This window comes from Dromiciops gliroides, chromosome 1 (assembly GCF_019393635.1).
Source record: "Dromiciops gliroides isolate mDroGli1 chromosome 1, mDroGli1.pri, whole genome shotgun sequence".
NCBI lineage: Eukaryota > Metazoa > Chordata > Mammalia > Microbiotheria > Microbiotheriidae > Dromiciops > Dromiciops gliroides.
This window is the reverse complement of record NC_057861.1, coordinates 57,598,786-57,611,415: the sequence shown is the minus strand read 5'-3', so window position 1 is coordinate 57,611,415 and position 12,630 is coordinate 57,598,786. Positions and strand designations below refer to the sequence as shown.

At 52.5% G+C, this 12,630-nt stretch overlaps 1 protein-coding gene across 4 annotated transcripts; it reads left to right on the top strand.

The window, feature by feature from the left end:
• Window positions 1-254: 254 nt before the first annotated feature.
• On the top strand, window positions 255-8,567 carry GTPBP3 (GTP binding protein 3, mitochondrial). 4 transcript variants are annotated; one of them, XM_043978908.1, is made up of 9 exons: window positions 255-342; window positions 2,728-2,948; window positions 3,594-3,680; window positions 3,769-3,971; window positions 4,353-4,425; window positions 4,672-4,815; window positions 5,491-5,656; window positions 6,343-6,612; window positions 7,015-8,567. In XM_043978908.1, the coding sequence occupies exons 1-9, from the start codon at window positions 338-340 to the stop codon at window positions 7,244-7,246; spliced, it is 1,401 nt and encodes a 466-aa protein (XP_043834843.1). In that variant the 5' UTR covers window positions 255-337; the 3' UTR covers window positions 7,247-8,567. The 4 variants fall into 4 exon arrangements, with proteins under 4 accessions (XP_043834843.1, XP_043834842.1, XP_043834839.1 ...); XM_043978907.1 differs by having other exon boundaries at window positions 289-308; window positions 2,662-2,948; XM_043978904.1 differs by lacking the exon at window positions 255-342 and adding an exon at window positions 415-739 and having other exon boundaries at window positions 2,662-2,948.
• The last annotated feature ends 4,063 nt before the right edge of the window (window positions 8,568-12,630 follow it).

Here is a 12,630-nt window from a genome sequence, read left to right as displayed (position 1 = left end):
GCAATTCGTATTGATATTCACCATCACCACATCAATAGTTATCATCGTCATATAATAAATATTCATCACGTTAGCCCTCCCAGCGGCCCCACTCTCGAACTAAAGCACTAGCTGCCCTCCCGGCTTCCCAGGGGTCCCCCACGTGGCCGACCTCAGCACAGCACGCCCTTTTCTCAACCAATCACAGAAGGGTACTGCTGAATCTCGCGCGGGGCTTCTACGGGAATGACCAATCAAATTTTAGGGAGGGCGGGACCGTTCCCACTGCTGCTGTGGTGCCTATGCTGACCGACCAACCACACCTCAACGTGAGTGGTGCCTGGATTGCGGAGAGAGGATGGGGTTGGTACCACAGAGAAGCTAGTTAATAAGATCTTGCGGTAGGGGGGAGGGACTTCTATGGCATGGACCGATCATACTTCACAGAAGGCAGTCTTTTAGGGATAATAGCCAACTAAGAATCAGAAAGGGCGGTGCCATCGAGAAAAACCAATAAAACCTCAGGCAAGGACGGACCCTCCTGAATGCTAACCAATGGGGCTAGGGAGGCGGGGCTCTCACGGAAAGCCGCTGCCGAGGGAACTGGGGCTTGCGGGAGGGCTGCGGGGTCGGAATCGAGCGCCTCCGGAGCCGGGAGGGGGCGCTCTTATTGCCCCGGCCTTGCCTCCTTCCGCGCCATGTGGCGGCGCCTGGGAGCCCTTGTGTTCGGGCCTGCCCAGAATACTCGTCTGTGTACCAGGTGCGTCCGGGTCCAGGACGGACGGGGGTGGTGTCTAGTTCGGCAGCCAGGGGGTTAACTACGGGGCGGGGCGTAGGCCAAACCGCGAATCTGGGAGGTTTGTGGGTTCGAATCCCGCCGCTGCCTCCTGGACGTGCTACGTGCTCTTGGGCCAGCGGCCGCCCCTCTCTGGAAGTCAGTGTTGTCTCTGTAAAGCTTCAGCAGACGATGACTATGCGCCTACTGTGTGCTAAGGCCTTTTGCTCGGAGACGGAGACGAAGATTGTCAGAAAGAACGGCCCCTGCCCCAAAGGAGCTTCCTTTTTAAACTGGGGAGACAGGACGAGGAAGCATAACGCCAGGGAGGCGGCCCCTTGTAATGCCGTGGATAGGTTTCGGAATCCGAAGCCCGGCTCTGCCCCTGTGTCACTTGTGGCAAGGGGCCTCAGTTTCCCCTTCTGTAAAATGAGAGGGGGCGGGGCGGCCCTCTCTGCCAGCCGCGTGTCTGGAGAATGCCCTCCGCAGCTGGGGATCTGGGAGGGCTTCTGGGAGGAGGTGGGAATCCCGAGACTCCCACCCCCCCTCCGCCCCCAAGGAAGCTGCATTCCAGGCATGCCCCGAGGCTGGGCTTGTGGTTTACCGGAGGTGGGATGTCCTTAATTGCTAATAGTCTACACTGGCTGGAATGTACAGTATGTCTGCTAGGGAGGGTGAGAATGAAGTTAGGCCCCAGAGGTGGGTGGGTGGAGAATGCCTTTCATTCTCCTTGTTGGGCAGGGGTCCCGGACCCAGGCAGTAGTCTGACCAAGCCTATGGTCCCCTGTCAGAATCATGTTTTTAAATGAAATATACGGGATTCCAAAGGAAAGCAACTATATGGAAATAGATATCTAAATATATATATATTTTAAAAGTTCACACACCCAAAGTTAAGAATCTCTGGACTAGACTGAATAGTCAATAGGAAGGCATGGAGGGTTTTTACTGAGGGGATTAAAATTTGGCAAACCTGGGCCTACTGGGGGCTGGACTAATAGTGAGCAAGCATTTATTAAACCCTGGGCACATAGTTGGAGCTTAATAAATGCTTGTTCAATATTAGTCTAGTCCCCTGTGGTGGATAGAGTGCCAGGCTTGGACTCAGGAAGACTCTTCCTGAGTTCAAATCTGACCACAGGTACTTACTAGCTGTGTGACCCTGGACAAGTCACTTCACCCTGCCTGCCTCAGTTTCCTCATCTGCCATATGAGCTGGAGAAGGAAATGGCAAACTGCTCCAGTATCTCTGCCAAGAAAATCCCAAAAGGGATCACGAGAGTTGCATGTGACGGAAAATGACTGATGTTGCCAGGACTGGCATCTAGTCCAACATCTTCATTTTGCAGACAAGGAAACTGAGGCCCAGAGAGATAAATTAACTCTGTGGTCTGGAAGACAGAGGATCAGTGACTGACCTAAACCTCTCACTCCAAATCCAGTTCTCTTTCCACCAGATGTGAGGCATATTAAATACATTCCCCACCCCCTCCCACCGCCCCCGTTTCCCCCAGCATCCACAGCCCATAACACTCCCAAGTGTGATCGAGAGCAGGCTAAAATGTAATTGAGAAGGGGCAGCTAGGTGGCACAGTGGATGGAGCACTGGCCCTGGAGTCAGGAGTACCTGAGTTCAAATCCAGCCTCAGACACTTAACACTTACTAGCTGTGTGACCCTGGGCAAGTCACTTAACCCCAGTTGCCTCACTAAAAAAAAAAAATGTAATCGAGAAAAATAGCGGAAAATACAGTAAAACACAGATAACATCAATATGAGGTTTTCTAAGTCAACACATGGCATGTAGGGATCCTTATGTTTAGCTTAGTAGCACTCATTTCTATTTGAATTTGACACCCCCAGGCTTGACCATACTCCCGCTGAGCCCACTCTCCTTCCTCCCACTAGGGCCCCCCCTGACTGCTCCTTCCTCTTCGCCTCCATGCCCAGCCTCCCACAGTGTTGTTCTTGCAGACCTGTCTCTGGCGGTCGAGCCACTATCTTCGCCCTGTCTTCTGGCCAGGGCAAATGTGGTGTGGCAGTAATTCGCACCAGTGGTCCAGCCAGTGGCCCTGCTCTCCTGGGACTCACAGCCTTGCGGGCCCTTCCACAGCCCCGGGTTGCGACACTTCGTCTGCTGCGGGAGCCTGGCTCTTCTGAACCCTTGGACAAGGGCCTCATTCTCTGGTTCCCAGGTACGTCAGGAGGGACTTATTTCTTGAGGGTCAGGAGTGGGTGGCAGGCACTTCCCTGTCAGTCCTTCAGTTTTCCTGACCTTTTGGGACCAGGTTGGTACTTTCCTATACTCCTCATCAGCTGTGATTCTAAAAACAAGTCTACAGTTTTAGGAGTCTGTCCTGAGAGTCTTCAAGATCTAAGTTCTAAGAGTCGTGGAGTCTGTGGTTCTGAGCCTCAAGGAGTGCACAGTCCTAAGAGTCGTGGAGTCTGTGCTACTAAGTCTTTGTGGCTAAGAGTCTAGGAGCCTGAGCCTGTGGTTTTAAGGGTGGGTGTTGCTAAGAGACCCAGAGCTCATGCTTCTAGCTGCTCCTGTTTCTATGATTCTAACTTGCTGGTTTTTTTCTTCCCTTTTCCCCACCCAATGGGAATTGGTACTGAGGTATCCTCAGAAGTTGCCAGTCCCCCTTGCAGGAGAATGAAGATGGATAATTGGAGGGGGGTAGGGATGGAATGATATTTTTCCTTCCTCCATCCCAGAGTCAACATGGTAAAATCAGGTCTCCCTCATTTCTGTGTGTCCATGTTTCTTGCTTGGGTGTTGCCAACCTTGCTTAGGGAAGTATCCCCTCACAGCATTAGTGTCTTCCTTGCCTCCTTCCCAGGACCCCACAGCTTTACTGGAGAGGACTGTGCTGAGTTCCATGTCCATGGTGGGCCAGCCGTTGTGAGTGCTGTACTGGGAGCCTTGGGTGAGTATCTCCCATCCCTGGGGCTACTCAGGGGGCTAGCTCTCTTGGAGGTAAGGCCGGCTCCGAACAGACATTCCCCGGCAGGTAGGCAGCCTACCAGGCCTTCGGCCAGCAGAGGCTGGAGAGTTCACCAAGCGGGCCTTCCAGAATGGGAAACTGAGCCTGACTGAGGTGGAGGGACTGGGGGACCTGATCCACGCGGAGACAGAAGCCCAGCGACGCCAGGCCCTAAGGCAGCTCCAGGGGGAGCTGGGCCAGCTCTGCCAAGGCTGGGGAGAGACTCTAACTACGGCAAGTGAGACTCCAGGGCCTGCCTGGTCCCCAGCTCTTGTCCCCCTCCTTTTGTTTTTCTCTCCCAGTTACCCACTTCTCTCATTCTAGTTCTCTCCTCTCCCTTGCTCTTCCCTTATTCTTTCCTTCCCTATCCCTTTTTCCCCTTGTCTCCTCTTGTGGGCACCACTGTGGTTCTAAGATTCCGGAAATCTGTGGATCAAGGAATCACGTGGGCCCAAGAGTCTAGGGGTTCGCATCCGTGGCCAGGGGCCTGGGGTCTGAGCAGCCTGAGTGGCCCTGACCTATGCCTCTGTCCAGACTGGGTCAGTGACCCTGAGTGGGGTGGCTGCCTCTTCTGGAAGGAAAGGGGAATTTCAGCTCCCCCTCCCTGCCACACAGGCCCTGGCCCACCTGGAGGCCTACATTGATTTCAGTGAGGACGACAATATCGAAGAAGGCGTGTTGGAATGGGGTGAGGCCCCCCAGCCCATTCTCCCCTTTCCAGACCTTCAAGTGTCAGCTGCCTGCCCTCCCTGGCCGTGCCCTCCCTGACTGCTCCTTCCCTGAGTCTCTCCAGGAAGCTCTCACTCCCCTTCTGATGGCTTCATCCCCTTGGCCACCCCCGCTCAGCCCCTGCCACCCCACCTGCCCTCCCTGGCCAGCCCCAGCCCCTTTCATTGAGTTGCAGCTTTTGAGGCTCTTATCCCTGTGCCTGCAGTGGACAATACTGTGCAGGGGCTCCGGGAAGCCCTCCTGGCCCACCTAGAAGATGCCCGTAGGGGACAGCGGCTCCGGACAGGGGCCCACGTGGTTATTGCTGGCCCAGCCAACGCCGGCAAGAGCAGCCTCATCAACCTGCTGAGTGAGTAGGAGGAAGGAGTCCCATGGGGGGGTGTAATTTTTGTGGGGGAGACCCCCAGGAGGAATATGGAGAAGTGTGGGAGGGGGTAGAAGAGAGGAAGGGAAGAGAATAATCATTTGTTTCAATGTGCCAAGCTCTTTGTAAAATGTCATTTGCTCCTCACAACAACCCTTTGAGGTAGGTGCTCATTGTTCATCCCATTTTATAGACAAGGAAACTGAGGCAGACATCAGTTAAGTGACCTGCCCAGGGTCACACAGCTGGTAAGTGTGAGGCTAGATCTGAACTTAGGTCTTCCTGACTCCTGGCCCAGCATTCTATCCACTGTGCCATCCATTGCTTCTTGGGGCAAGGAAGCAGAGCTCTCCCCTTCAGGATTAGGAGTAAGATGTTTGGGGGAATGGGGTGTCAGGGAGGACGGAGATGTTTGAAGAGAAGAAGAGGCTCCTGGGACGAGGGGGGATGCTTTGGGAGGACTAGTCCAGATGAACAATGGAGGGCTGATCTGGCTCATCTCTGTGATGCCACCAGGGGGCAGCAGTGCCCAGCCTTGGACTAGTGGAGTTCTGCTGGGATGAGAATTTGGGGTCTGACTCTGGGAAGGGGAGGGTCCTGGGAGCTGGACCTGGCCTACGAGGCTCTTGGAACTGACACCCTCACACATTCACCCCCAAGGTCGGAGACCTGTCGCCATTGTGTCACCCGAGCCGGGCACCACGAGGGATGTGGTGGAGTCGGCTGTGGACATCGGGGGTTTCCCAGCCTTGCTGAGTGACACGGCGGGGCTCCGGGACAGCCCCGACCTGGTGGAGCAGGAGGGTGTCCGGCGGGCCCGGGATAGGTGAGGGTCCTGGGGGAGCCCCAGGACGAGAGGAAGATGTGATGCTCCCTCCCCCGGGCCTGGCTTGGGGGCTAGGCTGAGGGGCAGGAGATGCTGTCCTGGTGAAGGGTGGTAGCAGGAGGGGCTCTGAGGACAGCGTCCAGGCTCCTGGTGGGAGCTTCTCCTTCCTGAACATCCCCAGTCTGTCCTCAGTGGGAGGAAGTAGCCCCTTCCCTGGGATTTTTCTGCTGCAGGCTGGCCATCCCCTGGCCCTAGTGGGGCCCACGAGGGGCTGCTCTGGGACTCCTAGGCAGGTGGGCTGGGGTGGCTGGGGTCCCTGGGAGTCTAAGGGTTGGAAAGTTGGGAGGGCCACGCTGGGTGGCTGAACGAACCCCTCCCATTTCTTCCTTATCTAAGAGTTCCATCCTCTTGTCAGGAATTCACACATAAACTTAAAGCTTTATAGGATTCTCTGCTCCCAAAAGGGTAGAGGGAATGATTTCTTCAAGCCGGTGCCCAGCTACTTCCCTTCACCCTTACACGCGGGAAGCCCCTGTACCCCAAACAGTGCCCTTTTGTAGCCCAGAGCCTGAGGTTCATGGAGGGAAGTGCTTTGTTCTAATGCAGCAGCGGCAGCAGGGCTAGGCCTAGAACCCTGGGCTCCTGACCCTCTTGCAGCCCCTCCTGTTTCCATCCTGTCCCCACAGGCTGACTGAAGCTGACATCGTGCTAGCTCTGCTAGATGCCACAGACTTGGCCTCGGCCTCCAGCCGCCACTTCCTGGAGACAGTGGTGACTCCTGGGGGACCCTCCACCCCTGGCCGGCGCATCCTGCTGGTGCTTAACAAGGCTGACCTGCTGCCAAAGGGGAGGCGGTTTGGGGGGCCTGCCCTGCCCCCCCACCTCCTGCTGTCCTGCAAGACTGAGGCCGGCCTGGAGGCAGTACTGGCCTCCTTGAAGAGGGAGCTGGCTGCTGTGTGAGGACCACCCCTCCTCCCATTTTGTCTTACCCTCCTGCCCTGACGCTGTCTAATCTCCTCTGCTGACTGACCACCCCCATCCAGTCTCCCAGCCAACTGACTTACCTCTACCATCTGCCCCTTTCTACTTCCGCCTGAGGTCCCCATCTCTCTCCATCTTCCTGTTCCCTAGTTTTGGCCAGTTTCCCTCCTGATGCTCCCCCACCTCTGATTGACCATCTTTGCCCTTCCAGACTCTTCCTTTCATCTTGGGAGACTTGGGGAGAGGGGCTGAGGGCTGGGGACCACCCTTCTCTGGGTAGCTATCACTCCTGGCTTTCTCTGGTTGGGAGGCTGGGGTCAGAAGCTGGGGGCTATGGTGGGATTGGTTCCTCCCATAGCCACAGCCATCCCTTTCAGATGCGGCAATCCAACTGTTGGGCCGCCGATCCTGACCCGGGCCCGCCACCGTCACCACCTCCAGAGCTGCTGCGAAGCCCTGGCCCGCTATGAGCAAAGCAGGGCCCGGGACCTGGCACTGGCTGCCGAGGAGCTGAGGGCTGCCCGCAGGCACCTGGGCCACCTGATGGGGCAGGCTAGGGCCGAGGACATCCTGGATGTCATTTTCAGGGACTTCTGCATTGGCAAGTGAGGACTGGGGGGCTGCACGTGGGCCCCCAGAGGCTCAGGAAGGATTCTCAGGGGCAGCGACAGGCCTGGAGCTCTGAGTCTGTTGAAGAAGCGAGTAGACAGCCACTCTGCCCAGCCAGGCCCGATCTCTGTGTCTAATGTACCTTCTCTCATAGTCTGGGGCCTGGGCCCATCCTCTCCCCAGGAAGACGAGCCCAGCATCATCCCCAGGGGAAGGGGGGACAGTGGATCTCAGTTGGAGAAGATCTTGACAAGGTCGAAGGAGGTGTCGCAGGCATTCCCCCCCTGTGTAGGGGAATTCTCTTCCTGTGCCTGACATTAAATAGGATTTTACAAAAGAAAGTTTATTGATATCCTTTGTCCCATATCACCTACATTTCCCAGTATATCTATCCTCCAGCTCCTCCCAGAGCGCCATCCCTTTAATAAAGAAAAAAAAAAAGCAGACTGGGGTATTCTACAGCCATGCCCCCCCCCCTTCTGCAGGCCAGCCTCTATCAGATAAAGAGCCCTTTGGGAAGGAGGGTCATGGAAAGGGAAGAGAACACAGAATCCTGGACCCCAGGGAGCCTCTGGGCCGTCCCCTGGCCCACTCTTTGTTCATCATTAAGGGTCCTTTTCCTGGACTGGGTGAGCTCATCTGGGGCCTGGCTTCCTGCTCCAGAGAGGAGAATGCTGCCCCACCCCCAGGACCTTTCTCAGTCTGGGGCTCTCAGCCTTTTTGGTGTCTTGGGCCCTTTTGGTATCTTGGGGAAGCCTGTGGACCCCTCAGAATGGTGTTGTTAAATGCATAAAATAAGGGGGGTGGAGAGAGAAGGGAATGTGTGTTTATGTAGCTTCTACTGTGTACCAGTGCTAAGTGCTTTACAAATACCTCATTTGATCTTCACAATAGCCCTACAAGGTAGGTGCTGTTATCTCTTTTACAGTTGGGGAAACCGAGGCAGTGGTTGAATGACTTGCCCAGGGTCACATAGCCAGTATCTGAGGCCAGATTTAAATACATAAGATTAAGTATTTTAAGTGAATGTTAATAAATAAACATTTTAAAATATAGGATTACCAAGGAAACCAATTCTATTGAAATATGAAATTTTTTTTTTTTAAAAAGCTTCAAGGAATCCAGGTTGAGGATCCTTCTTGAATCAGAGAATCTGAATTGGACGAGATGGCAAAAGTTCATCTCAAAGAGAAATCATCAAAGCTATCTATAGCCATATGGGAAAAAAATGGTCTAACTCACTATTGATTAGAATGATGCAATTCTGGGGTACTACCTCATACCTATTGGACTGGATAATAGGACAACAGAGAAAAATGATAAATGTAGGAGATATGGGGAAAATGAGACATTAATGCATCGTTGGTGGAGTTATAAACTGATTCAAACATTCTGTAGAGCAATTTGGAACTACGGCCAAAGGGCTATAAAACCATGCATACTCTTTTGACCTAGTACCACTCAGTATGCAAAAAGAGATAAAAAACAAAAATTTGAATTCGAAATTGAGGAAATGTTCATCAGTTGGGAAATGGCTGAAAAAATGGTGGGATGAGATTATGATGAAACACTACTGTGCTATAAGAAATGATGAGCAGGATGCTCAGAAAAACCTGGAAAGGCTTGAGCTGATGCAAAGTGAGATGTACTGTCTACAAAGTAACAGCAATATTGTAAGATGATCTGCTGTGAATGACTTGACTATTTTCAGCAATACAATGATCCAAGACAACTCTGAAGGACTTAAGAAAAATGTGCTCCATTTCCAGAGAAAGAACTGATGGTGTCTGAATACAGAATGAAACATTTTTTTAAAGTTCCTTTTTCTTAATTTTTTTTGCCCATTTTCTTTCACAACCTAATATGGAAATGTTTTGTATGACTACACATGTATAACAAATTGAATTGCTTGTGTTCATGGGGGGGGGAGTGGGAAGGGAGGGAGGAAGAGAATTTGGAACACAACATTTAAAAAATGGATGTTAAAAGTTATTTTTATGTGTAATTGGGGGGAAAATAAAATCTAAATTAGAAAAAAAAATCATCTCATTGAAATTGAACCTGAGGGCGGCTAGGTGGTGCAGTGGATAAAGCACCGGCCCTGGATTCAGAAGGACCTGAGTTCAAATCATGCCTCAAACACTTGACACTTACTAGCTGTGTGACCTTGGGCAAGTCACTTAACCCTCATTGCCCTGCAAAACAAAACAAAACAAAGCATTTAGAAATTGAACCTGAGGGGCAGCTAGGTGGTGCAGTGGATAGAGCACTGGCCCTGGATTCAGGAGGACCTGAGTTCAAATCCAGCCTCAGACACTTGACACTTACTAGCTCTGTGACCCTGGGCAAGTCACTTAACCCCAATTGCCTCACAAAAAAAAAAAAGAGAAAGAAATTGAACCTGAGCAGAATTCCCTTCCCTTCACAGCACCAGTGAGCAAATGAAGAAGCATTAAAATGCTTACTATGTTCCAAACAACCCCTCTGAGAAAGGGTCATGCAGCCTCTGCCCAAAGACATGGGGAGGGGGAGGCGCCCACGGTCCCCTTAAGGAGACTTTACTACCTTGGATAGCTCTTTTAGGAAGGTCTTTATCTTCAGGTGCAGCTAGGCCCTGGGCCAAGCCCAGCAAGTCTCATTCCCTGCCTGGGGCTCCCCATCACCTCCGGGATCAGATACAAATCCTCTGGCTTTCAAAGGTCTTTGAGATTCCTCCCTCACACCTTTCCAGCCTTTTTAAGCCTCCTTTCCCTCCACAAACAACAGTAAGCACTCTGCCATTCTGGGGTGATGCTGTTCTCCTAGATCTTCCTAGAGAACACGCCCCATTTCTCTGGCTGTCCCCAGTGACCGGAGCCTTCTCCCTCCTCATCTCCCTCTCTCGGTTTCCCCGGCTCCCTTTAAGTCCCAGCTAAAGTGCCACACTTCTAGAGGAAGCCTTGATTCCAATGTCTTTCCTCTGGTCATTCCCCATCTATCCCCTCTACCTTGTTTGTACGGAGTTGTTTGCTTGTGGTCTCCCCTGTTATATTGTAAGCTCCCTAAGGGCAGGGTCTCTCACCTCTATCCCCAGTGTTTAGCACAATGCCTGGCACATAGTAGGCACTTAATAAATGTTTATTGATGGACTCTTCCATACGACGGCCCTGTGGAGAACTAAACATGACAGATGGTGTGTCCTTCCCTCCCTCTCCTCCTTCCACTCTCCTTCCAACTGAACAGACCCAGCCCCTCCAACCAGGCCTCATAGGACATGCCCATCCCATCACACCAACTCCTTGTGGGGCAGAGGGATTCCACATGTTCTGCTTGGCTCCCAGAGAGCCAGACCACCAGCAACGGTTGCAAGTCATACAGAAGTGGACAGTAAGGAGGAATTGTCCCCAAATTCCATGATTGTCCGGGGGCGGGGGCAGGTGTGTGTGTGAAAATTTTCCTTTCACTGGGGGTGTCCGGCAGAAACTGGATAACCACTTAAAGCCTATTCCCCCAGCTCTAAGGTGCTGGGAAATGAGAAGTAGTTCCTGCTAATTAGAGAGATCAGAAGGTCTAGTGAGGAAAGAATCTCAGAGGCAAACTAGACTAGCCCCCTCATTTTTTTTTTTTTTTGTGAGGCAATTGGGGCTAAGTGACTTGCCCAGGGTCACACAGCTAGTAAGTGTCAAATGTCTGAGGCCGGATTTGAACTCAGGTTCTTCTGAATCCAGGTCCGGTGCTCTATCCACTGTGCCACCTAGCTGCCCCTTAGCCCCCTCATTTTTACAGAGAAAGAAAAAGAGGTGCAGAGAAGGATCTCAGACCTCAAACATAGTGAGCACCAAAGGTAGGATTTGAACCTAGGTCCCCTGACTCCAGGGCTGGTGCTCTCTCTCTTGAACCACACTGCATTCTGAGAGGCAAATGCTTTAAAAAAAATAATAGCGCTATTAAACTACAAAGACAGAGACTTGAAGACCTCACCAATTCCTGATCACCTTTCATATGCCTTCCAAGTCATGGGCAGGGAACAAGGTCTTCCCCTTACTCAGTTACACTCCCCACAGAATGGGGACAGTACTGTGTGGGGGCTGGGAGAAATGGGAGGGGTTATTGGGCTGAATGTCCCACAGAGCATGGAGGTGACTTTCTGTGCACAGACATTGCTTGGTGGGGCCCTTGGGGGATGAAGGCACTGAGCTCCCATTCATTTTCAGGGAGTGGGCAGTGAGGACCTCAGACAGATTAGGGTGAGCCCCGGAATCTCCTGTTCTTGGCTCAGATCTTTGGGTCCCAGGGCTCAGGAGACTAAGAGGAAATGGGTTGATTCTTTAAAATGTAGGCCCTCCCCAGGAGCCCCAGTTTCCTTTCCCCCTCAGTCTTCCCAGCCCTCTATGGTGCAGGGTGCTGGGGGCTCCTGGGGAGGACCAGGTCAAAGGAGCTTGGCCAGCTTTCCGTTTTTTTCCAAGAATCCTGAGGCCCAGTCGGAAACTGCCCCTCCTTGTTATTTATAGAGGGGGTAGGAAATCCCCCAGCAGCCTGGTGAGGCCCCTGCTATGGGAGCTGGGCCAGGGCAGAGGGGAGAGGGTGGGGTCTGAGGGCGAGAAGATCTCAGCAAGAAGCACGTGTTTGTGTATATGGGGGGCAGGAGGGTGGGGAGAGGGAGCGGGCAGGCATTTTGCTAAACACTATTTTCAAAGCTTTGTTATGAGGGAAGACGCTGTTGAGGGAACAAGAGAAACCTATATTCAGAAATGATGATGTTATTAAACTAAAGGTATCAACATTTTTTAAAAATTCAAAATTTAAAAATGTAAATAATAATTTAAAAATTCAGCAACACAACGTCCCCGTCTCCCTTCCCTGGGACAGAAAGAGACCCTTGTTTCTTTTGGGGAGTTTGGGAGGGTGCAGGGCCATTGGACCAGCCAGGGAGTGCTGTCCAGGGCCAGTAGGTATCTTGCAAGGTCAGGCTTGGAGGGCTTTGGAGTGGGAGGGGTACCGCTTGCCTCTAAGGTACCTGGGGCCACGGGGATGCAGAGAGCCAATCCATGGTAGGGGAACTGTTGAGGGAGGACAGGTCTTGGGGGTCCTAGGCAGTCAGGGGACAGTAGAGAGATTCAAGGTGCCTTGTTCATTTTGAGGGGGAAGGGCCCCTGTATCAGGGCCTTTGTGATTGAAAAAGAGGAGTTGCTCGATAGTCACTGAGAGCTCAGAGCCCAAGGTCTGGACTCTAAGAGATCCCGGGAAATGGAGTGGGCAAATGCAGGTGGCAGGTCCAGAATGCTCAGATTCTGGTAATTACCATCCCCCGGGAGAGCTGTGCAGACGTTAAGAACTGGAGTCATTATAGCCAATGTAGAACATAGAATGTCAGAACAGTGGGGGAACTTAGACTATGGATCGTG

Coding starts and splice junctions, on each gene's coding strand:
- GTPBP3 (XM_043978904.1), top strand. CDS start 525: ATGCTAACCAATGGGGCTAGGGAGGCGGGGCTCTCACGGAAAGCCGCT. Junction 740..2,661: donor AATACTCGTCTGTGTACCAG/GTGCGTCCGGGT, acceptor TCCTCCCACTAG/GGCCCCCCCTGACTGCTCCT. Junction 4,816..5,490: donor CAGCCTCATCAACCTGCTGA/GTGAGTAGGAGG, acceptor TTCACCCCCAAG/GTCGGAGACCTGTCGCCATT.